The sequence below is a fragment of the Camelus dromedarius genome, chromosome 31 (assembly GCF_036321535.1).
Source record: "Camelus dromedarius isolate mCamDro1 chromosome 31, mCamDro1.pat, whole genome shotgun sequence".
Taxonomy (NCBI): Eukaryota; Metazoa; Chordata; class Mammalia; order Artiodactyla; family Camelidae; genus Camelus; species Camelus dromedarius.
Genome location: NC_087466.1, coordinates 24,532,010 through 24,559,174, shown reverse-complemented (window position 1 = coordinate 24,559,174; position 27,165 = coordinate 24,532,010). Strand labels below are relative to the sequence as shown.

Here is a 27,165-nt window from a genome sequence, read left to right as displayed (position 1 = left end):
CCCAGGCTGAGAATCTTTGTCTGGCCCTGTATTCAGCTCTACTTTAATAGCCACATGCTGTTTCGTGCCCCACTGACTAACATTTTTGGACAAATGATACAGGTCTTCTATCTTTGGTAGCAATACATCACTTATTTAAGAAGCAAATTCACTTCATTTAAAAGTGTATCAATTTAAAGAGAGCTGTTAAGTAATGTGACGTGAGCGTTCTGCAGAGACGCAGACACCACAGGCAGGATGGCAGAGAGAGCAACTTCAGGTTGCTGTGGGGCCAGGGTGCTCGAGGGCTCTGGGCTCAGCACCTGGTCTAGAAAGGTGGCCTCCCCTGGGGTCATCGAGTGATGATGTCAGAACTGATGAGGGAGATGCTGAAGTCTGGACCCAGCACTCTCTCCAAGGCTTTCAGAGGCTCTCAGTCTGATAAAACATAAATGAAAATAAAACAACCCACCTGTGCAGATACAGCCCTTCCCCCTGGGCCCCAAGAAGGTTGCAGCAGGTGACAGCCTCCAGGCCACTCCCTGCACACCCCATCCTGCCTCTCTTCCTGGGTCAGGTCCATCTCAGTGGGCAGTCCCACTGCTTGCCTGGCCTGATCGAGAAGCAGGGACCCTCAGATCCTGCCCAGAGGGGCCCTGGTCAGAAGCCTCAGCTGTTGGCATTTTAGTTTTAAGTAAATGAGCCCAAGTACAATTGTTCTTTAAAATGCTGTCCCATGTCCTGGCGGTGCGCCAGAGAAATAATGAGATCTACCCTGTGCCAGGCCTGCGTTGAATCCTCACTTCCTACTCCTGTAGCCGCGCCTGCAGCCTCCTGGCCGGCCCAGAGCAGCCCCCTTCTTACTCCCTTAGTTTCCCTGCCCTGGTTGGAAATGATACTTGGCTGCAAGGCTGGAGGGGCAGCTGTGCCCAGAGGGCTGGTCCCGTGGGGGACAGGTGGCAGTGGCTGGCACAAGGGGAGGTCCTAAATGTCCTAATTGTGTGTGGACTGACTTGCCAGGATGGGACCTCTTGGAGGCTGAGATGGACTCAGTCCACAGCTGGTTTGTGAGCTTCCAAGTATGTTAAAAAAAAAAAAAAGAAATCTCAACGCAAGGTTACCATAATTGTAGCATATTTTAGAAGTTTGTGTATAACAAGTTAATGCTTTTAAGTAATTGTGCTGTTCACAAGCAGTAATGGAATTTGTAGAAGTAGTGGTCCAAATATACTAATATTTGTAGAAGTACAGACCCCTTGGTCCGAGAATGCAGTGCACTTCGAGTTATGTGATGAAAGCTTTCTTCTGCCCTGCTGCAGGTCAGGAGTCTGACACGGGTCTCCCGGGGCTAAAAGGAGGGGTCCCAGCAAAGGCTCCAGGAGAATCTGTTTTCTTGCCTTTTCCCCAGTGTTCAAGCACCCTTGTCCTGCGTGGTCCTCACTTGGTCTCCAAGTCCAGCAGAATTTCTCCTCTCTGTGCTGTTCTCCCAAAGTCGCATCTCCCCCCTCAATTCTTTGCCCACCTCTTCCACTTTTAAGGACCCTTATGGTGACACTCAGCCCACCCAGATAGTCCAGCTCAAAGTCAGCTGATGAGTGACTTTAATTCTCTTTGCCATGTAACCTAACCCATTCCCATGTTCTGGGGGCTGGGATGTGACCACCTTTGAGGGGCTGTGATTCTGCTAGCCACAGTAAGCAAAATACACAGACTGCTGAGTACAGACATGTGTTAGGGAGCAAAAGAAGACAGGGAGGCTGAAGTGTTGGGGGGAGGCACTGGCCTCTCTGCTAGGTGCCCAGGGGAGGCCTCAGGAAGAGAGGGACTTTGAAGTGAAGACTGAAAGGGAGAGGAGACGATATGACCTGCAGAAGCCTATGGGAGAGAGCCCCAGGCCCAGCAAGTGCAAGGGTCCTGAGGCAGAGTGTGCCCCGTGTATTGTGGGGAATGGCTGGAAAGCCGTTTGGGGGAGTCTGTGTTGGAGACTCACATTTGGAAGCTGTATGAGTCCACTCCAGCTGCTGTAACAAGGTACCACAAACGGAGCGGCTTAAACAACAGAAACTTGTTTTCTCACAGTTCTGGGGGGCTGGAAGACCAAGAGGAAGGTGCTGACATGGCTGGTTTCTGGTAAGAACTCTCTCCTGGCTTGTGGACAGCCTCTTCTCTGAGTACAAGGTGTTCTCCCTCAGTAAGGTCACAGCCTTATCAGATTAGGGCCCTCCAGTGACCTCATTTAATCTTAATTATTTCCCTAAGGCCCTTCTCCAGATGCAGTCACATTGGGGTTAGGGCTTCAGCACACGACTTTTAGGAGGACAAAATTGGAGTTACCCACATGCAGATGCCGACACCCACACAGCCTTACGATCTTGCCTAGACCAGGGAGTGAGTGCAGATGGAGAAGACACAAGTCAGCCGAGTCCCGAGCTGGGACTCTGTCAGGAGAGGCAGGCCAGTGTCTTGTCCTAGGACTCCAGGGGACCAGCCCTGCCAAGTGCTTTGATGGGTCACACACAGTGAGCACTGGGGGCTGACCACTGGCCCCACAGGGTGGAGGTGACCTGGATAAAGTCAGTTTAGGTGCGGGTCGGATGGAATTAGAGGTGTCCAGCACAGAGCGCTGCAGCAAAGCACTGCTGGTGTTGAGGCTGGATAATTGTCAGTGGCGGGGCGCCATGCAGTGAGGAACACGGAGCAGGAGCAGTGTCCTTGGCCCCCACCCACCAGGTGCGGTAGCACCCACCTCCCAGTTGTGACAACCACAAATGTATTGCCAAATGTCCCTTGGGGGCACCCGCGCCCCCCACTGAGAACTATTGCTGTAAAGGAGGATGAATGAGGGTTGGCCCTGCAGAGGGAGGTGGGGCTGGCAAAGGGCGCTGTTTCCAAGATGGGAATAAGGTGAGAGGGGAGGAGAGGGGCAGGTGAGAGGGCCAGACCCCAGCATGGGAGGCCGGGCCTGGCTAGCTCCTCGGACAGCTCCTCCCAGGCGGGCTTCTGGGGCAGGGGGCCTGCAGGCAGGTGACTCAGGGTTGAGGGGCGGGGAGATGAGATGTCATTTTCTCCTATTTTCTCAGGGAAGCAGGAAATAAAGTCATGGCTGAGGCAGAGAAGTGCAAGTCACCTTCCTCCCCACTCCTCCCACCCTCCGTCCTTCCTTTCTTTTTTAAAAATAACTATAGAACTAAATGGATTTTTTTTAAGTGTATGTCTGGCTATGTATTATCTATGTTTTTCAGAAGAGGAGGCATTACAGAATGTGTGTTATGAAATGGGGACAGTGGGTCCGTTGGACTGAGAACCCCTGGCCTGTAAGGTGGAGGTGGATGTCCACCGGATGGGGGATCCCCTCACAGGGCAGGCGGGAGACTGGGGGAAGGTGCTGAGGGCCTGAGGGCTGCAAGTGTCTGCACCGGGAGGAGCTGTCGCTGGATCTGTCTTGCCACCTCCCAGCCCTGAGGGGAGCTGGTCCCCTGCCTCTGCTCCCCCTAAGGGCAGTTCACCCACAGGTCTTCTCCGAGGGAGCGGGGGGAGGTTGAGGAAAGATCTAGCTGGCTTCAAGGGTGAGGTGGGCATTGGTGGGGGGCTGCCTGGCCAGCTGTGGCTCCTCCGGGATTCTCACCTTGGACACCACGTCATCTCCAGCACCGTCTCCCCATCATCCTTTACCTCCACCCTGAAAATGATGCAGCCTTTTGGAGAGTGTTCTCAGGGTGAAAGGCTGCCCTCCTTCCCACACTCTGACCCCCTCTCAGCCTGCACGTTTCTGGGTGAGACCCCAGGACAGGGGTTGCTCGCAGCCCCAGCATAGAGTACTAGACGTTGGTTAGAACTTGTTCTGAGATGTTTGATGCTCACCCGATGGTAACAATAACCAAGATGGACATTCCATGTCAAGTCCTGAGGTCCGTGACCATGTCTGGTGCTCACAGCAGCCTGTGCAGGAGATGATCCTTGATTCACCGATGAGGAGACCAGGGCCAAGTGCGGTCAGGCCCTTCAATGGTAGCAGTGGGATTTGGACCCAGGCATGCAGGAGCCACAGCCCCTGCCCTGGACTGCCTCCTTGGGGTTGGGCTGGGAGGACATCAGCTTGGTAAGCTCGGTGGCGAGGGCTTACACCTCCTTCCTCCTACGTCGAAATGACTCCTTTTACTTTTAACAGAATAGCTCAGTCAAGCCAGCTGTGTGTGCAGCCCCCACCTGAAACCCGGCAAGCCTCGATTTTATTTCAGAGTAAGAAAGTAATGAAAAGTGCCTGGGTGATGCAAGGGACTGTTTTCACACCATTTGAGCAGACTGCGGGAAATGCATTAATATTCCACATGCTTGAGCACTTAGCAGTGGACACAGGGAAGCAGACAAGCTTATCTTCCCTGGTGGAGGCAGAGGGTGGCAGCTGAAACGTGGCTGCAGAGCCAGGCCACCTGGGTGGGCTGCCCTGCTCCTTGAGACCTTCACAGCTTTGCTCTTCAGTTTCTTCACCTATGAAATGGGTTGAAATAGCAATTATCTCACAGTATTATTGTGAGAAGTGAAGGGAACATATGAGCTCTCAGGCAATGCCTGGCATGTGGCTTCCACTCAGCAGGGACGGCCCAGCTGACTTCGATCAGCGCTGACCTCATTCTGCTCATCCACAGCCCCCTGACCTTCCCACCCCAACTTCACCACCTCAGCCTGTAATTCCCTTTCTGAGGCAGCCTCACCCCTGATGAGTAACGCTTTCACGGGAAGTTGCGGAGGGGAAATCAGGGAGATGGTTTAATCCAATTCATACTTTATTCATAGAACAAGGCTGTTCTACAGGGCTCAGGAGTGTGTGCCCAGAGCTCGGAGCCTGGGTGCCTTCTTCTGAGTGTTTATAGCCGGGTAGGAGGGAGGCAGCCACCCTCCCGGCATCATCTGTTTTCTAAGGCAGCAAGTTATCAGTGACAAAAGAGATGACGGTGGGGATGGGTTCTGGGGTTGTGTTGAAAGCCAGGTGGGCTTCATGGAAGAGGAGGAGGTTGGAGCTGCACATTGGAGTTTGCTGGATCTGGGTTCAAACCCCGACTGAGTGACCTTGGCCAGACAGTTCCCCCCATTGAGCTTGGGTTTTTCCATCTGTGAAATGGGAAGAATGATCATCCAGAGCACTTCCATTCTTCCATAGGATTTTGAGATTAGATGAGATAATGCACGTGAAAGTGCCCGACACACAGTAGGTCCTCAGAAATGCGAGTAAAGGCAATGGAAGGAAAAGAATTGAAGTGGGGCAGAATTTAGACAGATGAGTAACATGATGCCTCACAGTAACCATTTCTCAGTAAATATTTGTTCACAGGACGGGTGGATGGATTTATGGATGGGCAGAGGGAGGAAGGAAAAGGGTGTTTGCATGGAGGAGTGGATGGGTGGGAAGGTGGTTGGATGATGGACAGGTGGATGGGTGAATATGCGAGGAGACCCCATAGAGTGAGCAAAGCTGAGCACTGAGAAAGGGAGATGGTATCTGGAATGGCTGAGGAGGACAGAAGGCCAGGGAGGCGGCTCGGGCCCCAGTGCACACTTGTGGAGGTGGACAGCTGGCCTGGCAGAGGTGTGGGGTCGACAACCTCACATCTGGCGTGGCCCTGGCGTAAGGGCGTTCCACCTTTGGGGTGGAGACACAGCACTGGGCACTGCCCGGGGCTGCAGGAAGCCTTGTTTTCTTCCTGGGGCTGCAGAAATCAGAGCAGACTCCAGGTGGCTGGAGGGGAGAGGAGAGATCTCCAGAGAGCCGTCCAGAGAGATGAGGAGGAAAGACAGGTGGTTTTGAGTCCTGCGGAAATCACCCCGCCCAGTTCGAGGCCTTCTTCATCTCACTTCTGAGGCCCCCCCAGCCACTGGAAGGGAGATCTCTGTCCCTGACCTGGGGGTCTTCGGGGTCAGAAGGCCTCAAGAAGCAGGGACCCACTGGTCCTCAAGCAGGGCCACCTTACATCAGGTGTCTTCTCTCTGCAAGGCAGCTCTTCCTGGCCCAGGACCCTGCCCCCAGCCTAGGGCCCTGGGGATTAGAGGAATACCTCTTGGGCCCCACAGGCTCCCCACCCTTGTTTCTGGTCTAACTCTAGCCCTAGGGAGGAGCCAGGAAGCCACAGAGCTGTGTTCAGTGAGCTTGGAGCAGTCGAGGGCGGTTCTGAGGGTGGGTCTGGGGACGGGCACTGCCAGTCTGAGCTAACCTGACTCAGTGGCCAACGCTGCTCACACAGCCAAGACGCTGGGCCAGGGGGCAGTGGTCTTGCAGACTGGAGCCTTGCAGACCATCCCTGACCCTACCAGACCCCTATCTAGCCTTCTGCTGCAGTCCTGCCTGGCCCTCCGTTCCCTCTGCCCGAGCACCGTGCCTGCGTCGTACCTGCCCACATCCGGCTGCACCTGCCACCCCTCTGACCTCGAATCTTCACGGAGGCACTTGACAAGGGGTCCAGGACTGTCACGTCTTGGTGGGAGTGGCTGGGTTGCTAAATGTGGGTGGGAGAGACCCAAACAGCAAAGCCATGAGAACAGCTCCCGTGTCAGGAGACATTTGACTGTGTGTGTTGCCAAAAGGGCAAATAATGTGATAATCCATCATCCCAAGTGTCACACACACTGTCCTGTTCAGCCCACAGCAGCCCTGGGCGGGGGCACTGTCCACTTCACTCAGATGGGGAAACTGAAACACATGAAGGCGAGTATTTCGCCTAAAGTTAGGACATGAGCAAACGTGGGGTTTGGATTTTGGTAGCTTGGCTCCAGCCCCCAAGCAGGACCAGCTTGAATATGTTCTGGCTTTGTTTGGGGTAAATAGGTGAGGGGACAGGGGCTGAACCAGGAAGAAAATGAGAGATGGGACTCCGCCCCTGTCCTGGCTCCAGGAGGTGGAGAGCCCAGCCCCACAGCTGCCCGAGGAAGGGCCGTTTCTCCCTGGCTCTGTCCGGGTGGCTCCAATCTGAGGGGACGTGCACGGCTGATACACATTTAGAGAAGGCTTTAAACTTCCAAGTGGATACTGGGATGGATTAAGGCTTACGGGGCTATTGGATGGAGGGAGTGTAGTTTGCTTGAGAGAAGGATGTGAATTTGGGGGTCCGGGGATGGAATGCAATGGACTGAATGTCTGTGTCCCCCAAATTCTTTTGTTGAAGCACTAACCCCAGTGGGATGGTGTTAGGAGGTGTGGCCTCTGGGACATGACGAGGGTTAGGTGAGTTCATGCCGGGGTCCCCTTGATGGGATCCGTGGCCTTACAAGACGAGGAGACAGAGATCTGTGGGCACACACCAAGGAGACCACTGAGGACACAGCAGGAAGGCCGCCGTCTGCAAGCCAGGAAGAGGGTTCTCACTAGGAGCCAGGTTGACCTGGACTTTCAGCCTCCAGGACCATGCCCAAGATGACTGAGCCGGGCGGGGCTGGGGAGGGGAGGTACCAAGCCTTGTGGCCCTCTGCATTTGCAAGGTTGGCGTGATCTCTTGTGCTTGTCCGTCATTCCTTGTCTGGAAGGTCACCGTCTCAGGAAGGAGCTCGAGGGCAGCACCCACAGTGCCAGCTCTGTCTCCTTCAGGTTGGGGGCTTGCGGTGGCCCATTCACTCATGCATTCATTCATTCACACATCCATCCATCCATCCATCCATCCACAAGCACTGCCCGAGCACCTACTATGCACTAGGTTCTCGGGCTTCAGCACGAGCAAGTGCCCCAGACTCTCCACCCCCTGGGGACCCAAGTGTGGGCTCCGAGGTCTCCTGCCTGTGGCCCCAGAACTGGGTTGGCCCAGGGCACCAGCCCTTCCTGGGAGATTCTGCACTCAGGAAGGAGCCCAGAACTGAGCCTGCCAGAGCCAGGGGCATCCACCACCAGAGGCTGCAGTGGGCGTCCGGGTCCGGCCACCCGGACCCTCTTGGGCAGCGTCACTTAAGCCAGGTGGTCACTGAGGTGACAGGACACCCAAATGCCCCTCATACCCCCTCCCTAGCCACAATCAGGCCCAGACCTGGGGCAAGCTGGCACTCATTCCTGCCAGGAACCGGCTGGGGGATCTCCACGGCCCCATGTGCGTCACAGAGTGAGAGAGCCAGGACATCCGTTTTGCCAGATGCTCCCCGTCATTCCTTATCTCCCAGGCTTTGGCCCCATAAATATGCATATTAGTTGAACACAAGTGTTATGTCGGAAGATTTATCAAATCTGGTATTAGCCTCAGTGAGGATATATTTTACAGGTATTGTCGTGTTTTACGAAATATTCATGGCTCCTGAGTTTCGGAAGGGCAGGCTGCCTTCCCGCTATTGACAATATGTGATGGGTTTGAGTCCCCGGGGAATCTTAAAAGACCCGTCTGTAATGAAATTAGCCGTTGTGTTTGGCGAGAGGGGATGGAACTGAAGCTGGGAGGGACATTATCTACAGAGGCAAACCAGGGGCTGTCACCTTTATCTCCGCTTTGTAATCATCAAAATTAATAGTCAGGCATGTTAAATTGGCCTAAATTCTCAAAGGGCGCAGAGAGAGAGAGAAGCCAGAGCCAGCAGGATGTTCTGTTCTCTGCCGCGGCCACCCTCCCCCACCCCCACTCCCTACACTCCACCAAGTCGCCCGCCAAGGTCGCTGGCACGGGAAGGACACTGCCTGGAGCCCGGGGGTGGGTGACGGCGGCTGGCTCTCCTGCAAACCATCCGGTCCTGCTCACTGGGCTTCATCTGGAGAGGAGGCTGATGGCCTCTTTGATCGGAGGGCAGAACTGAGAGGACCCACTGTCCGGCAGCTCCCGTCCGAAGCTTCTGTCCTATTCTGTCCTGGTGTGTTTGCTCCGTGCCGGTCATTGTCGGGAAGCATGAATCTGTGGCCTGGCTGGAGGCCCGGATGGACAGCATCTGTGTCTGCTCCTTGGGGCTCGGTAGAGCCCCTCCCACCCCCTTCAAGATCTGAGCCCCACATGGGGTCCATCTGGCCCTCTGCCCTCCTCTCCTCTGAGCCCTCAAGTCTGCAGGTCAGAGCGTCCTCTGGGGACGAAGCGAGCCCCGGACTCACACGTCTCCCGGGTCCCCATCGTTCTTCACGTCCGTCCTGTCAGCTGCTTTCTGCTTTTTCACAATTGATGTTGTTTCTGTTGTTTTAAATCTAACATCCTTAGCGGTTTCACAGGGGCCTGTCTCTCCTGCAGACAGAGTCCCCTTCTCTAGGCCGCCGGTGGCCGTGTGTCCCCAGGGGTGTCCTGACACCAGAGCCGTACCCTACAGGCCCGCCCAGCCTCCCCACTTCCCGAAGGCATCTTCACTCTGCCTCTTCCTCTCAGATTATCTTGTGACCGGCAGCCTCTCCATTGGGGCTGTTTCCTCTCTCGGAATATTGGCTTAAGTCACTGTGACAGATGGAAATCAGTGACTCAAAGAGAAACTGGGAGCTTGAAAGCCACACTTCCTTCCAAGTTGAAAAATCGCAGCCACCCACACACCCCAGGTTTCTGTGCGGGAAGGAGTGGGTTGGCCAAGTGTGAAATGACTGCTGCGGGAGAGGGGGTTTGAGGGGGCTCCTTGGGAGCTGACAGCTCTGTCTGTGTCCCTGGGCGGCTCTCTGCCTGGGATGGCCAGCCAGGTCCTTCTTGGGCGGGGGCTGCGTGCTGGGGAAGGCCACCTGGCCCTTATTGTTACAGTGTCCTCTCATTCCTAACGCTTACCCGCTTGCTTCTCTGGGTGGAGAATTCGGAGTCCTGACAAAGCCCGACTAAAATGACCTCACTGCGTTGTGATTTGTTTTTCCCACGGAACATGAAATCCAGGGGGCTGGTAGATGTCCTCAAGAGCCCAATTTCATCTGAATTCCTATTGTGTGACGTTAAACCTCATGGTCACACAATGGCTGCCCCAGCCCCAAGCATTGAGCCCTCATTCTCACTAGGAGAAAGGGGGAAGGACTGTAGATAAAAGGGGAAAAATTTCCCCCCCAAGCCCCACGTATACCAGTTGAGTCTGTGCCTCTCAGATACATTTCCCAGAAATTCCACCTGGCAAATTCCACTTAAACCTTGTTGACAGATCTCGGTCACACGTCATTCTAGCAGCAAGGTCAGCCCCTCACAGCGCTGGAGGCCAGAAGCCTAAAATCAAAGTGTCCGCTGGTTGATTCCTCCTGGAGGCACTGAGGGAGAATCTGTTCCAGGCCTCTTTCCAGCTTCTAGTGGCTCCTGGCCATTCTTGGTGCTCCCTGGCTTGTGGGTGCCTCACTCCAATCTCTGTCTCCATGGTCATGCAGCCTTTCCTGTATGTGTTCCTCTGAGCCCTCTCTAAATTTTAAGGACCCTTGTTGGATTCAAGACCCACCCTAATCCAGGATGATCTCATCTCAAAGTCCTTGATTTAGTTACAGCTGCAAAGTCGCTGTTTCCAAATAAGGCCACATTCACAAGTTCCTGAATAATGCTTTGGGGGCCACCACTCAACCCACCACCCCTCCATCCATCTAAACCAGGGCACAACCTCTCAATCTCCCGTAGGGAGGGCCTGCGAAAGGAAGGGGCGGGGCCCTCGGCTGCCCTGCGGAGAAGCAGACCTATGCGGCCAGATTGCCGGGTGGGTTCCCAAGGAGCTGGAGGACCATCCACATAAAACCTACTTGGGTGGGCTTCAGAGAGGACCACGTGCGGTAAACAATGCCAGCGGCCCCGAGGCGGTGCCTCTGAGACTTGGTCCCCGCCGCCAGCTCCCGTGGCTCCCCCATGTCAGCTGCTCCTCTGCTGTGTCCAGACTTGCATGAGCCGCTGCTGGGGGCCAGCGCCCCAAGGGTCCTGAGGCATGGTGGGGGCAGTGGCTGTGCCTCAGCCATGCCTTTCCAAGCTCCCGGTGGGTACCCTCTGCACCAACCTCGTCGCAGGCAAGGGTGAGCGAGTCCCCTATGCCCACCCTGCAGAGTGGATCCACGTGCGTGGGGAGCCTGGGCATGCAGGTTCCTGAGTCCCCCAGACACGCTCATCAGCCAGCCCCAGCCAGGGCCCAGGGGCCTGTGCCTTCTCTGGCTGCCCTGAGGTTCTGGGGGCCAGACTCCTGAAGAATCCCCTGGTCCAGGGCTTGGACCTGCACTCCAGGAGCCAGGGTACCAGGGACAGCTTCACTCCTGGGCTCCAGGCCCGGCCCTGCCGCCACCCAGCTCACGCGGCTTCTCGACAGACGCTTTCCGCCCCTCAGACCCCTGCATCTGACAAGTCTGCGCTCCTGCCACCCCTGGGGCACCGCAGTTCACGTGGGCTGACTGCAGACGAAAAGGTTTGACTGCCCAGCCCAGGGCGACTGAGAAGGGCTGGTGAGAGCACACCGTGCCCAAGACCCCAGTCCTGCCGGGCATGTCTCTGGCAACACTGTCCTTGGTCCCCTGACCCATCCTGGGGCCGTCAGGACCCAGGACAGAGGAGCGAGGGAGGAAGGACCCGGACCTGAGTTAGAGCCACTCGGCCTATTGTGTTAATTTCCCGGGCGCCGTGACAACGCACCGCTGCTGGGCGGCTTGACACAGCACAGATTTATTCTCTCACAGGTCAGGAGCCCAAAATGGGTTTCCCTGGGCTAAAGTCAGAGTGTGGGCAGGGCTGAGCTCTCCGAGGGCTCCTGGTGGGATCCTTCCTGCCTCTTCCAGCTTCCCGGGGCCCCAGGCACTCCTCCTTCCTCCTTCGCAGCTGGCCGAGTCCCTCCACTCTGCCGCCACGTAACACGCCCCCTCTCTGTCTGTGTCAAGTCTCCCCAGCCGTCTCTGTCCAGGGATCTTTGTGATGGCGTTTAGTCCTGGATACTGGGTCCTGGGTCCTGGTCCATCTCAGGGTTCTTGACTTAATCTCACCCGCACAGTCTCACGTACGTTTAAGGCACCACATCCACTGGTTCTGGGGAACAGAACCTGGTGTCCTTGGGAAGCATTTCTTAGCCTGTCACCCCTGTCCTGGCCAGCTGACAGATGTAGACCCTCTTTGTTAACCTGATGTGACTTATTTCCCCAGATATGAATGAGTTGTTGATATTTATAGACGAGAATCTGTGTTGCGTTCTCTTGAAAGTCTAGAAGATCCGGCATCTTTGGACCCGTTAGATCTGGAGCGGGGGCCCCTCAGGGGGAGCACGTGTGCTCGCCGCCCCAGTCCCCACCATTCCCTACTGCCCCACAGCACAGGCCGGGAGACAGTCCCTGTTTATGGTGAACTTCCATCGTCGCTTTTCTCAGGGCACATCAAGAGAACGCATCTGGGAAACGTGGTCCAAGCGACTCACCGCAGCTCCCGAGTCCCCCCCCTGCCCCGACGTCCTGCCCCCGAGCCCTGAATCGGTCTCTGCATGTGAACAGTGCCTCACACCCGCTCCCCGAGGTAGCGGCCCCTCGCTGTGATGTCTCCAAATTATCTCTTGTGGTTAGAAAAGTGCACTCCCTCAGGGCACAGGGCAGGAGCCTCAGGTGACTGTTCCGTGAAAGCATGACAGCTTGGGGTTGTGACCTCTTCCCACTACAGTGGTGATGGATGTGAGGGGGAGGGGCCCTGTGTTCACCCCGACTCTCAAACAGAAACTGCTTTTCCTCTGGAAAGTCAAATCATTGCCTCTGAGACCAACAGTGTTTCACCAGAGGTGTCATCCCCGAGCCAGAGAACCAGAGCAGAGGATGTCCTGGAAGACGTGGGTGCCCCCGTGAGCACTCCACTGTCAGACGCACGGTGGGACTTCGGATAGGAAAGGGCCCTCAAGTTGTGTCTGCCTCCTCGGAGCCTTTCTTTCCACCCGGACCTGGACAACTTGCTTCCTACAGCCCAGGACCCTCCTCTGCCCCCTCCACCTGGAGTCCCAGACACCCGGGCCACTGGGAGAGCCACCCACCCACCCACCAGGCCCCGGTGCCGGGCCTCAGGCCCTGTTCTGCCTTGGCCAGCCCAGCTCCTGTCTATCTACCTGGGCGTGGATGGAGTGCGCATGAGTGGGTCACCCACCTGGGCTGGGCTGGAGCACACCTGAGTGGGCAGCCTCCCTTTGTGTAGACAAAGATGGCCCTCAAACCCTTGCTCTTGGCGCTCAAGGTATCACAGAAGGGGGTGGTCCCTCCTGGTTATTAATCCACTTGGGACACATGCACACTGTTGGCCAGTCAGGTATCTGATTGGAACCCTGCGGTGGAGAGGGCAGGCCACGTGGGTGACGGCCACATCATGTGTGAGGAGGCTGGTTCTTGAAAGAACTAGAGAGGGTCTGCGCAAGTGGGAGGCGGGAGGTGGGTGAGACGGAGGTATGAGGCCATCCGTGTCCACGGGCCGTCTTGTCCCCAGGGAGCTCTCGTCCTCTCCCACCTGGACACCACTGCCAGATCATCAGCCTCAGCACGGCCCCTCCAAGGCCCCTCCACCCCTGCGCCTGCCCCTTCAGGGGGTCCCGTTTCCTGCAGGCTCAAAGCAAGAGCCTCTGGAGGTTCCAGGAAACCGTATCTGACCCCCCAGGCCCCCACCAAAATGCGGAGTCAGCTGCCCTGCATCACTCCCCGTGACCGTGGCTGGCCTCAGCACACTGTCCCGTGATCACCTGTTTATGTACCGTCTCCTGCCTGGACCGCGAGCCCCTTGAGGGCCCTGGGTACCGACCCCCAGCACCCGGCCCGACTCTGGGCATTTGAGACACTTTGTACATTTTTGATGCGTGGATGAAGGAATAAATGGTACAGCCACAGGAGGAGACTTCATGTTTGCAGGCATAAAAAGCAATGTTCATGCAGAATCCTTAGTGACATAAGAAAATGCTTAAGATGCAGTGATACGAACAGAGCGCAGGCTTGTATATACATTATGTGTGTTTACTGAATTCAGTTGGAACTGTTACAGGGAATCTTATAAAAGTAACACAGAGTAACACAGAGCACTAACATATGGATCCTGGTTTCCCTGTGGACAGGGATCCTGGGCGGCCCCTTGTGTGGGTTTCCAGAATGTTCTGCAATAAGTATTCATGACCTTTTCTTTTTTTTTAAAAAAACATTTTCTATTGAGTTATAGTCTTTTTACAATGTTGTATCAAATTTATGACCTTTTCAATCGGAAGAAATACACTTTCTAATTAGAAAAGTAAAAGCAAATATTGCTGGCAACAGAAGACAGAACTAAACCTTCTGGAAAGAGCCACAAAAACACTTTACCCTTGACCCAGTGGTGCAGCTTCTGAAATAAGGCGACAATGCTGAATGTGTAAAATGAATAAATAATTCAATGTACAAGTGCACAGGAACTGTTAGGGCGGTGTTCAACTATTGTGGTGGTTTGAAAGATGAATATTAGTTATAATCACTGTCGGGTCATACATAACAGTGTCGACTGAAATGAAACGTACCACCTAAAAGTTGAGAGTTACGTCTTATTCGGCGGGCTCCCTGAGGACTCGAGCCCGGGAGGCGGCCTCTCAGACACTCTAAGAGGCTGTTCCAAAGTGGCAAGAGAGGAGCCAGGAGATACGAGTTTTTGCAACAAAACCCGGTAGTCGGAACATCAAAAGATGACTGTTAACTGAAGAAAACCAGACGGCTCAAGGTAAGGAAATGAGCGCTTTTCTATGGATGGGAAGGTGCAAAGGTCTGGGCTCATTGAAATCACTCCTGTGATCTGCACCTCAGCTGTCCGGGGCCAGTGTCCTGTGCTTTCCCATCCTGAGTCCCCTCAGGGGGCACCGCCGGGGGTGGCAGCAGGGGCCGGGCTGCCTGCTGTCTCCACCCTGAGTTCCCTCTGCTCACTGTGGGGGGCAGTGGCGGCTGATGACTTGATGGCCACAGCGTCCTGTGTTCACTGATATGGCAGGCGACATTTCCCGTCCACAACAGCAGAGGAGACTCTGACAGTAACTTTAAGTGGGAGCGAGGAGCAGGACGCAGACGTGCACAGCTGGTGCCCTCCTGCCCCTCCCCAAGGGCAATGCGGAAGTGGGGAGCCGGCGGCTCTGGGGAGCCCGGGAAGCCTTGGTCGTCCTGGGATTTCCGCTGGGCTGGAGAAGCTTCCGGAACGCCAGCTGGTAGCTTACTTTTTGAGAGAGACGTGAGGACTGATAAGGGGTTCTGCAGATCCCCCAACCGGGGCTTGTGTTCTATCTGGAGGCTGGGACACGGCCACACTCGTTACCTGTGGTCACCTGGTGGGTCCTCATGCCGTGCTGACCGCATTGTTCACGCCACCGTCCCTGCCTGTAAGCCCGACTGGGAGGGGCGAGGGCTGGGGACGGCGTGCCCCTTGGACAGGGGGAGCCCCTTGCCTGCCTGGAGGGGAGCCAGGAGCCCTGTAGACCAGCAGGTGCCCAGGAGAGCCCTCCTTGGCTCCTGGGGATGGTGTGCCCGGAGCCCTCCGTCCGCGTGGGCAAAGTTGGGTGTACTTGGAGAGTCAGGCGCATCCCGTGAAAATACTCATTACGAGGGTGCGTCCCTCCTGCCCGGGTCGGAGGGCAGCACCTTCCTTTCTTGAGGTGGTGTAACAGTAATCATAGTCGTGATCAGTGTCCTTGACGTCGAAATGAAAAGCTGGCGACCTGCGTGGGTCCCCGCTAAGATGCTTCTTCGAGAGGCTCTGGTCTAGGGCACGTGGTTAAGAGGCTGGGCTCGCCGCTCCCTGGCTCTGCAGGCACGGTGAGCCTCAGCGGTCTTCTCTGTGAAGTGGGGTGATGAGGGCGCCCGGCGTAGAAGGGGACCGTGGGGTGTAAAGGCGCAGAGCGTGGGCAGCGCTGAGCGCGGGGCCCGGGCAAACGACCGCTGTGACCTCCAGCCCAGACCGGCGTGAGCAGCCTGGCTTTTGTGTGTTTGGCTGGCTAGCTGGATTGTCAGGAGAGCTGTCCGACAAAAGTTTCAAAGGCTGAGCTAATGACTGCAAACTTCCCATTGTTCTCAAAATCACATCTTATTCAAGGATAAAATGACAAGCTTTCAGCACCCTCTCCTGGAGGAGGAAGTGGAGGATTTCAAGCAGGAAAAACAGCCCCTCTGCTCTCGCTGGGGAAGCCCGGGTGCCATGCCGGTCAACCTGACCACAGGCTGAGTGCCCATCGGGTGTGAGGGACAGTCCACCTCCGCACGTCCAGTTCTCGGAATCCGCTGGCCGCAGGCCACGTCCCAGCGCACCGGTCCCTGTGCCACGCTAACAAAGCACCACACACCGGCTGGCTGAAGCTGCAGACGTGTGTCCTGTCACGGGTCGGGAGAAATCTGAAGTCAAGGCGTGGACGGGGCTGGGCTCCCTCCAGGCGCCAGAGAGGCTCCTTCCTTCGTATTCCAGCTCCTGGTGGCTCCAGGTGGCTCCAGGTGTCCTTGGCTTGCGGGCTCATCACTCCCGTCTCCGACTCTGTTGTCACATGGCTGGCTGTCTTCTCTGTGGACGTCTGTGTCCCAGATTCCTTCTTCTTACAAAGGGCTCCAGTCACTGGTTGGAACCACCCCAACCCAGCACGACCTCACCTTAACTAGCAGCACCTGCAAAGATCCTGTTTCCAAACAAGGTCGCACCCAGAGGTCCCAAGGATCAGGGTGTGAGTGTAGCTTCTGGGCCACAGGTCAGCCCACCGCCGTCTGCAGAGCCTGGTCTCTCGCTTTTCCGGGGGCCCTCACATCAAGGAGTCCCGGGGAAGGGCAGGATGAGGGCATTTTGCCACTCCCCCCACCCCCAGCACCTGGTCCCGCCCAGTGCTGGGCGGCGCCGGGAGCTGGGAGATGTGCGGACAAGAGCCCAGTGCAGGTGTGGCCGCAGGAGGCCGTGGCAGGCTCCCCTGACCATCCCTTCTGTAATATGTGGGCCTCAGACCCTGCAGGAACGGACTGGGCCATCTTTAATCCTGACAACTTTCTTCTCTCTCCATTTGCCTTCATTTCCCGGGGGGACTCAATCAATCCTGTCTCTTTAGAAGGAATTCTTTGCGAGACAAGATGTGAGCCAGCACTGGGAGACAAGGGAAGAGGGGAGCTGAGAGCTTCAGAAACCCTACAGGGAAGCACCGATGTGCGTGACTTTCCTTAAATGTGAGATCGGACCTGTGGGTTTGCAATGGGAGGGGGAGCTGGTACAGATCTTTCCTGCTCCAGAGGCCCGCGGCAGGTGGCTCTGGCCCCTTCGTCCCCGCAGGGGTACTCCGGGGTGCCAGCCTCTCAGAGCTGCCGCAGCCTCCCCAGGGTCAGCCATTCCCGCAGGGCCAGATGACACCCAGTGGGGCCCAGAGATGCTGACCTAGGACCTTCCCCGTGCTCTCTGCAGCATCTCCCTACCCTCCTGGAGCCAGGGTCCACGCAACATTCCCATCCACAGCACACATCTGCACCTGTGAAAGGGTGAAAGGCTGTGAGTCCTGTTCCACGGCAGAGATCTCCTGGGTCCCCACTGAGCATCACATCCCCTGGGTCCTTCTTAAAGATGCCAGCTCCCCACCTACCCTGGACCTGCAGGATAGGACGTTTCTGGTGGGCCCATGCAGTGTGTGTCCTCCCGGGTTGCAGCTCAAGTTTGAGAGCCACCATCTAAGGGCAGCTGTCCCTCCAGGGCCCAGGATGATGGCCTCATGGGGTTGGGTGCTGGCTCCTTGCCCCCCGCCTCTGTCGGGCTCAGTCACTCACCCTCCATGCACTCACCCAGCTCACGTCACTCCCGGCTCCGTGGCTGCTGGAACAGCCACAATGTGGAACACAGACAAGGCTCCTGCGCTCTCATTCCAGCAAGGGCCAGTGCCCAGCTGGCCCCACCAGCATGTCCACAGCGGCTGCTAAAATATCAAAGTGCAGTCCTCTCTCGATAGTCACAGATTCTGCATCTGTGAACCCACCTGCCCACTAAAATTTATTTATCACCCCAAAACCAACACTCGTGGTGCATTCGTGGTCATTTGTGGACACAGGCCCTGGCAAACGATGGCTTCAAGGAGCAAGGACGTGGAGGCCTCTGCGAGGCGGGGATCCTGGAGGCAGCGTCTCCTGGAATCTTGCACCCCAGGCACTCCCCTCGAGTCCCAGCCCTGCCGTGAGGGGTAGCTGCCACAGGAAACTGGACCCTATGCCACAAGGCAGGTCATTTGGAAGCCCGGAGCTCTCGGGAGGCAGCAGATCACAGCAGCGAAGTGCCTTCCCTTGGTGCTATAAACTGAAGTAAAACGCACAACCTGTAACTTGAGAGTTATGTTTTATTCAGTGGACTTCCTGAGGACTCGAGCCTGGGAGGCAGCCTCTCAGACCCCCACCCAGGCAGGGGAGAAGCCAGGATGTACAGGAGTTCTTCTGTAACAAAGACCAGGCAGTTGGAACATCGAAAGATGACTGTTAACTAAAGAAAACCAGAAATCTTGAATTAAGGAATTTAGTGCTTTTTTATGTGTGGGCTCATTGAAATCACTCCTGTGATCTGCACCTCAGCTCTCCAGGGCCAGTGCCCTGTGCTTTCCCATCCTCAGTCCACTCGGGGGCACCGTGGGGGTGGCTGCAGAGGCCGGGCTGCCTGCTTGTCTGCATCGTGAGTTCCCTCCGCTCACTCTCGGAGGTGGCGGCAGTGGCTGATGACTTGATGGCCGTGGGGTCCTTTGTTAGCTGACATGGCTGGCAGTATTTTTCATCGACAGGGCCATGTTGCCTGTGCACAGATGCTCATTCTGGTGCTTGCAAACGGTGTGACCTTGAGCACGTGACTTGACCTCCCTGTGCCTCAGTTAACTCATTTGCCAAATGGGGTGAACTACAGCCCAGCCTCACAGGGGTGTCGCGGGGAAGGAGCGCGCTCATGTCTAAAGGATACGTGCTGCCTGACTGTTACTCTTGTCATCCTTATGTGTTCACCCTAAAAAGCCGTACAGAAACTCAAGATCCAAACCTAAAGCAAAACAAAATATGCATAACTGGGGAGAGACTAATAGAGTATCGGAAAAAAGCAATCAATACTGCCCTGACATCTGAACATTCCTCACTAAGGGCGAGGTTTAGTTAGCAGCAGAATTCCACGTTGGTCCTCATGGTCCCTCATCACTTGGCTCCACCGCGAATAATATTTATATAATCACAACGTATCAAATGTGCAGCCGTCTCTCCTTTTAGAATCCACCTGTGGTCAAATCTGTGAGAAGTTATGTGGGAGGCCCAGGGGGAGGCATGCTAATGTCTTGTCTTTGGTTGTTGTTTTTTTTTTGCAATTTAACATTTAAATTATTTATTTTTATTGTAGTAAGAACACCAATCATGAGCTCTATCCTCAGCAAATTTTTAAGTGCACAGTACAGTATTATTAACCAGGCACAGTGTGGTGTGGCAGACCTCTAAGCTTACTCAGATACATGAGCACATACATGTCTGAAACAAATATATGTGTGCAACTGAAACTTCGTACTCATTGAACAGCGGTTCCCAGGGGTATGCTAATTTTTCATCTAACCCAGTAGACAGTCCATGGACAGCAGCTAAAGGTGATGCTTCCAGAAATACAGCCTTAAGTGTTTTCATTTTCAGGTCACAAAGGTAGCGACCCAAATAACTAAAAATAATAACGTAGCTGAGAAAAACCAATGCAGGGAGGAGCAGGGCAGGGATGTAGGTGGCGGTGGTGAAAATGGACTGAACTCCTCATCTTTTATGCCAGGAAGTCAAGGGAAATTGTCTCAGGCTGACAAAGCAAGAACTAGACCCATAAAATTACTCTTGTCCGTGCAGTGGACCAAATGAGGACTAAAACTGGAAAAAAAGCATTTTCTTTGGAGAGTGGGGCTTGCAGAGGGGGAGAGCACAGGAAAGGTTAACTCTTCATTTTATAGCTCTCTGGATGTTTTGAATTTTTCAACATCCGCGTGTTTTAATTTTATAAGGGAAACACTGGTGCTAATGAGCCCCCCCACCCCCCGCCACCTGTGCTGTCAGGGCCTGGCTGCTGCAGGCGTCCCCCACCCTCCCGGGGCCCCTTCTCCTGGACGTCAGAGCTCACTCTGAGGCCCGGGCCCCCATCAACAGTGAGACTCTCTCCAGGTCTGGAAGCACCTCTGCCTGCGGGAGACGTCTATTTACAGACTTAAAAAAAATGCAAGTACAGCACAGATGTTTAAAAATAGCCTGATTATATATACTTCTTGCAATATTAAAATAAGAAGTGGAAGTGATTTGTGTCATGTAATTTTCAATTTCACATCCAGTGGGTATCCTTCCATCCTGCATAAATGCCAACAGTACGTTTGCTGTTTAAGATGGAATATTCCAGAACACCCCCTCCCCCAGCTCTGGTGAGTAGAAGAGCCCACCGGGCCTGTGGAGGAGGCGGGTCAGCCCCCTCAGTCCTGCCTTCGCTGGGAACCACTGAAAGATAAACCGAGGCATATTACAAATTTTAAGATTAAATTTGAACAAAAATTGATTGGAATATGGCCGTGCCAAACCGGAAGTGCTTGGGAGTGCTCCGCCCACAGGAGCTGGAGAAAGTGGAGACAGAGGAGGTGCAGAAGCAAAGCAAAGGGGATTGTTAACTGGCTTAAAGCCTGGCTGGCTGTGTGTGGTTGGCTGTGGGTGGTAGGCTGTGTGTGGTTGGCTGTGTGTGGTTGGCTGTGTGGTTGGCTGTGTGTGATTGGCTGTGTGTGATTGGCTGTGTGTGATTGGCTGTGTGTGATTGGCTGTGTGTGGTTGGCTGTGGGTGGTAGGCTGTGTGTGATTGGCTGTGTGGTTGGCTGTGTGTGGTTGGCTGTGTGGTTGGCTGTGTGTGATTGGCTGTGTGGTTGGCTGTGTGTGATTGGCTGTGTGGTTGGCTGTGTGTGATTGGCTGTGTGTGATTGGCTGTGTGTGGTTGGCTGTGGGTGGTAGGCTGTGTGTGATTGGCTGTGTGGTTGGCTGTGTGTGATTGGCTGTGTGTGATTGGCTGTGTGTGGTTGGCTGTGGGTGGTAGGCTGTGTGTGATTGGCTGTGTGGTTGGCTGTGTGTGATTGGCTGTGTGTGGTTGGCTGTGGGTGGTAGGCTGTGTGTGATTGGCTGTGTGGTTGGCTGTGTGTGATTGGCTGTGTGTGGTTGGCTGTGTGTGGTTGGCTGTGTGTGATTGGCTGTGTGTGATTGGCTGTGTGTGGTTGGCTGTGGGTGGTAGGCTGTGTGTGATTGGCTGTGTGGTTGGCTGTGTGTGATTGGCTGTGTGTGATTGGCTGTGTGTGGTTGGCTGTGGGTGGTAGGCTGTGTGTGATTGGCTGTGTGGTTTGCTGTGTGTGATTGGCTGTGTGTGATTGGCTGTGTGTGGTTGGCTGTGGGTGGTAGGCTGTGTGTGATTGGCTGTGTGGTTGGCTGTGTGTGATTGGCTGTGTGTGGTTGGCTGTGTGTGGTTGGCTGTGTGTGGTTGGCTGTGTGGTTGGCTGTGTGTGATTGGCTGTGTGTGATTGGCTGTGTGTGGTTGGTTGTGTGTGGTTGGCTGTGTGTGATTGGCTGTGTGATCGGCTGTGTGTGATTGGCTGTGTGTGATTGGCTGTGGGTGGTAGGCTGTGTGTGATTGGCTGTGTGGTTGGCTGTGTGTGATTGGCTGTGTGTGATTGGCTGTGTGTGATTGGCTGTGTGTGGTTGGCTGTGGGTGGTAGGCTGTGTGTGATTGGCTGTGTGGTTGGCTGTGTGTGATTGGCTGTGTGTGATTGGCTGTGTGTGATTGGCTGTGTGTGGTTGGCTGTGGGTGGTAGGCTGTGTGTGATTGGCTGTGTGGTTGGCTGTGTGTGGTTGGCTGTGTGGTTGGCTGTGTGTGATTGGCTGTGTGGTTGGCTGTGTGTGATTGGCTGTGTGGTTGGCTGTGTGTGATTGGCTGTGTGTGATTGGCTGTGTGTGATTGGCTGTGTGTGGTTGGCTGTGGGTGGTAGGCTGTGTGTGATTGGCTGTGTGGTTGGCTGTGTGTGATTGGCTGTGTGTGATTGGCTGTGTGTGGTTGGCTGTGGGTGGTAGGCTGTGTGTGATTGGCTGTGTGGTAGGCTGTGTGTGGTTGGCTGTGTGTGATTGGCTGTGTGGTTGGCTGTGTGTGGTTGGCTGTGTGGTTGGCTGTGTGTGATTGGCTGTGTGGTTGGCTGTGTGTGATTGGCTGTGTGGTTGGCTGTGTGTGATTGGCTGTGTGTGATTGGCTGTGTGTGATTGGCTGTGTGTGATTGGCTGTGTGGTTGGCTGTGTGTGATTGGCTGTGTGTGATTGGCTGTGTGTGATTGGCTGTGTGTGATTGGCTGTGTGTGGTTGGCTGTGGGTGGTAGGCTGTGTGTGGTTGGCTGTGTGTGGTTGGCTGTGTGTGATTGGCTATGTGTGGTTGGCTGTGATTAGCTTTGTGTGATTGGGTTTCCACTTGGTAACCTTGAAGTGTTACAGGCTTAGGTTTGGGTCTGTTTGCATAGACACCATGCACTGGCCCCCTTCAGCCTAGTGGCCTGCTTGTTTAATTAATTTAGAAACCTAAGGAGGGGTGGGTATCACAAGAGAAGAGCCTGGTGCCGTGTGGAGCAGCACGTGACATCAGTGTTAGATATTTCCCAGCGTTTGCACTTCCAGTGGCCTGAGGTAGGACCAGAGACCTCTGCAGAACGGGAATGGGAGCTCATCCCAACTCCTCCCGGCTTAAACTTCTGCCCTCTGGCCCCCCCATCAAAGCTGAGATGCGCCAGAATTGTCCATCCCAGCGAGAGCAAGGGGTGTTGTCCTTGCCCGGTGGGCCCTGCTCTGGTCCCCAGTTCCCTCTGGGGATGACATCTCCTCTTCTGACGCAAGTGACCAAATAGAACATTCCAGAAGAACACTCCCCCGGCCTGGCCTTCCCAGGCACCCGCGTGTGCACATGCACCGGGGCCCCCCAGGAGGGCTCCTTTGCAGCCAGTGTCGCCCTCACCCCCGAGGTCGCCGCTCTCACCTCTCAAGATGGAGTTGTTCGTCTGTTCCTGAACTTCGGTGAATCAGACGTTTTCCTCTTTGTCTTTGGAGGCTTCTTGCTCAACAAGGTTTTTTTTGAGATTCATCCAGGTTGTGGCACATATGGCCGCTCTCTCCTTCTCATCCCAAAGGAGCACTCCGTAGAGTGGACCTACGGTTGTTCTGAATTCTCAAGACCAGCAATGTCAAGGGTTAGTGGGCAAGTGGGGCGGCTGCTTTGCACTTCTTAAGTTCTTTTACTTTTATTTTACACGGATATTTTAATCAAGGTGTAGTTGATTTACAATGTTGTGTTACTTTCTGGTGTACAGCATAGTGACTCCATTATGTATATGAATATGTTCCTTTTTTATTTTATATTTTTTAAAATTAGTAGATTTGGGGGAGGAGGGTACAGCTCAGTGGTAGAGCACATGCTTAGCATAAGTGAAGTCCTGGGTTCAAGCCCCAGTATCTCCAGTAAAAAATAAATGAATAAATAAACCTAATTGCCTGCCCCTCCCCCCAAAAACTAAAAGTAGATTTTGCTTCTTAGAACAGTTTTGGGTTTACAGAAACATTGGGTGGAGAGCACAGAGAGTTCCCATTAGCCCGCTGCCCCCAAAGTTTCCCCCGTGATTGACACGCTGCATTAATACGAGGCATTCGCTGGCGCGTCGTAATTGCTCAGAGTCCACAGTTGACTCGAGGGTTCACTCTTGCTGTTACACGTGCTCTGGTTTGGACAAATGACACGTACCCACCCTTGTGGAATCACACAGAGTCGTTTCACTGCCTAAAAATCCTGTGCTCTGCGTTCACCCTCCCCGCAAACCCCGGGCAAACGCTGATCTTTTGCTGTCTGCATAGCTTTGCCTTTCCTGCAAGTCCTGGAGCCGGAAGCCTGCGGCATGTGAGGAATTTGCTGAGTTTGCACCTAAAGAAAGGGGCTGTTAGGGAGAGGCTGGGAGGCTGGACAGGGAGGATGCAGTAGGCCCTGGCACCTGCCTGACGGCATTTTTCCTCCTTCTGCCAGGCCTCGCCAAGCCCATTGGTCTGATGGAGGGGCCAGGCGGCCTGGGCCAGGGTGGCATGGCGGCCACACTGCATGAGGACAGCCAGGAGACGGAGAGGAAGTACGAGGAATTTGGGTACAACGCACAGCTCAGCGACCGCATCTCCCTGGACAGGACCATCCCCGACTACAGGCCCCAAAAGTGAGTACAGTCCCCTCCCCCCCCCGCCACAGGTACCTCCAGGCAGCCCGCCACGGGCTCCCGGGCTCCCGCACACAGACCTTCCCAAGGACGGGCTGGACAGGCCGAGAGGAGGGAGGGGCACCCTCCCCATCAGTCTGCTTTCCTCCGATTTCTCTGCTCTCGGCCACGGGCGTCCTCTTTCGGTGCCCAGCTCCCGGACGTTGGCTGTTCAGTCCCTCTGCCTTAGCCCTTTGCAGGTCTGAGAAAGCTGGGCTGCGCCATCGCTGATGCTCAAGGTGCTGCCACGGACACGAATGATGCAGGTGACAGGTGACAAGCTTGGAGTCAGGCTCTGCCCAGTAGGCTTGTGCTCTGTGCTTTGGGTCCAGTGACCGCGATGGTGGAGATTCTGTCTGCAGCGAGCATTGCCCGTGTCTGCAAGGCAGTCCTATGTCGGTCACTTGCCTGTAAACCCCCGTCCCACCTGCCCCCGAAGCCACAGCGGCTGATGAGTCAGAAGTCAGATCCCCTGATGGCCTTGCCTTCTGGTCACTCAGGACCGACTTCTGGTCTCAGATGGTTGCATCCTGTGCTGAAGCTCACAGGTAGCTTGGCAGAAGTCACACCAAGGGGACCTGATTGCTTTAGTAAGTTCAGCCAAACACAGGTTTGTGGCGAGTCCAGCCAGACTCCTTCCTGTGGCTCCAGCCACGGGAACCCAGCCTGCGCCAGGAACCTTGAGTGAGAAAAGCACTTCCAGGGGCACCTCCCGGGCAGAGGCCGGACTTCGGGGCTGGGCTGGGCAGCTCTGTGGTCAAGGCTGCTGCGCTGAGTCCTGAGTGGCTGACAGGCAGTGCCCCGGCCTCCGGAGCAGCCTTCAAGGAAAGATGGATGCGGGGAGGGGATGTCTACTTTTAGGTCCTGTCTGCTTTGCCCCCCTCCCTGCTGTGGCCTCTGAGAGAGGACTCTGGTTTGGGAAGTGATCCTGGAAGCCCTGGGAGGGGGTAGGAAGGCCGATGGGGAAGGGCCAGAAGTGTGAAAGGGGGTATCATCCTTGTGGGTGCAGGGGGTCGTCGGGAGATCAGCTTCACTGGGGACTCGGGGGGCTGCAGAGCTGGCCTTGGGGCTACCCCAGCCCACTGAGGGCCAGGGGGCGATCCTCATGGACTCCCTGTTCCTCCAAGTTTGAGGGCTTGGGAGGGAGAGAGGGAGAGAGGGAGAGAGGGAGAGAGGGAGAGCTGGGGCACAGTGACCGGCCCCACCCTGTCCCTTAAGTGTGCAGAACCTGACCCTGGGTGCTGCCGAGTTCCCTGGACTGCCGGGAGCCTCGCCGGGGGAGGCTTCTGCCTGGCTCCCTGGGCACTCCGGTGACCCCATCCCAGAGGGGTTCCCCTGCTGTCCACAGGGAGCCCAGAGCAGGGCCGCTCCCGCCGCCTCCACCACGCGCTGCTGGCGACGGTGCGGTTTTGTTTCCATCACGTTTCTGTTCGTGCTCACCACTGGTTTCGCACAAGTAATGCCGCTTTCCATTTGCAGCGATGGCACAGAGGTTCCTTTTTGAATTAAAAAAATGCATTTAGGTGTAAAACAGGCCGATTTGAAGGAACATTCCAACTAAATAAATAATAACACAGTGGTGCCCAGATGTGGCAGCAGGCACGGACGTGGCCCTGAAGACGCAGGCTTGGGACGCACCCGGTCTGTGCTCTGAGGCGGTGTGTGCGTGTGTGCAGGTGCGTGGAAGTACACACACGTGCGCGTGTGTTCCAGTGTGTGTCGACTTCTGAATGCCCCCAGAGCGCCCTGATTTCTGGAGGATGAACTAAACGTTACCGCGTCAGCAGGGCTGGTCCGGGTCGGCTCAGCGCTGGAGATCAGCCCTGTTCTGGGCTCTGAGCTCCCAGGCAGCAGGGGTGGGGCTCAGAGGGCCCCCCAGGGCCAGCCTCAAGTTCATTAATTCACTGGAAGGACTCGCAGGACTCAGCAAAGCTGTTCCGCTCATGGTGCAGTTTGTCATTGTTAAAGGACCCCAGGCAGGAGTTTGCAGCTGCCCCTCACGGCAGGGGCTTGTGCAGACAACGCCCCACCCTCCCCGCCGTGAAGTGAGCACACGCATGAAGGATCACCACTGTGGGGCTCCCCTGAGCCGTGGGGTCTGGGCTTTTTTACCGGCAGTGAGAGAGAGGGACCCGTTCTCCATGCCTGCACCTCCTCCTTCACCTCGCAGCACTCGCTGTCACAACAGAAGCAGCCCAGTCCTGACCCCACCTCCCAGCGACCCCCTTCTCTTGGCTGTTCTGCAGAGCCCTCTAGAACCCTCCACATGCCCAAGAGGCAGCGGGCTTGTGTCCAGTCCCGGCTCTGAGTCAGGACTGAATTACGGCGGAGCTGAAGCCTCTTTGTGACCCTCGAGTCCTCCCAGGACCTGCCTTCCGAGCGGTCCCAGCCCACAGCGGTCAAGACGACTGGACCGCTCAGCCATCGCCAGCCCCGGCCAAGGGCAGGGTCTCCCAACAGCCCCGTGCATCTCCCAGCGTCGGAGCAGTGGCATTTATAGAACAGATGTGAGTCTGCATGTAACAGATGCTGGTCGTCCGCCTCCTGGAAATCCAGCTCTTTCTCTGGGCAGCAGCATCCAGTTTTCACGTGGGGACCCATGGAAACTTTCCGCTCTGGCTGCAGGGCAGATCACATGAAGCCAAGCAGAGCGTATGGTCCACCAGCCACAGTGACTGGCTCAGGGATCTCACAGGGTCCAGGCCAGTGCGAATCTTGGAGTCACCTGAGGCCATGAGGGGAAAAACCGCTTTCCCCCAAAAATAAAACTGCAAGGGTGGTAACCTGGGAGCTGCACCGTCGTCGTCATGAGGGGAAAGCTTGAGCTCTCAGGGCTCACCTGTGAAGCCCAAGAGAAAAATCCAGTGCAGGGCATGACAGAGCTGGGAGCTGGGGAGGAACTGGGCTCCAGTGCCGTATATGAGCACCTGGATCCAGCTGTCCCTGAAGCCACCTGCAATAAATCACAAATAACTAAAAACTGAATCCTCTAGACTCTGCAGTAAATTAGTATGCACACATACACATGCATATATATTTTTAAATTTTTTGGCTTAAGCAAATTTGCGTTGGGTTCTCTGCTTCTTCAAG

General features: G+C 55.5%; 1 protein-coding gene across 1 annotated transcript in view; it reads left to right on the top strand.

Annotated features, from left to right (window-relative positions):
* Positions 1 to 27,165, top strand: part of GALNT9 (polypeptide N-acetylgalactosaminyltransferase 9) — a 75,688-nt gene that overhangs the window by 8,196 nt on the left and 40,327 nt on the right. Inside the window, exon 2 of the mRNA XM_064481351.1 lies at positions 23,856 to 24,036. Within this exon, the coding sequence (XP_064337421.1) occupies positions 23,856 to 24,036 (181 nt within the window). The remainder of the gene's footprint in view (positions 1 to 23,855; positions 24,037 to 27,165) is intronic.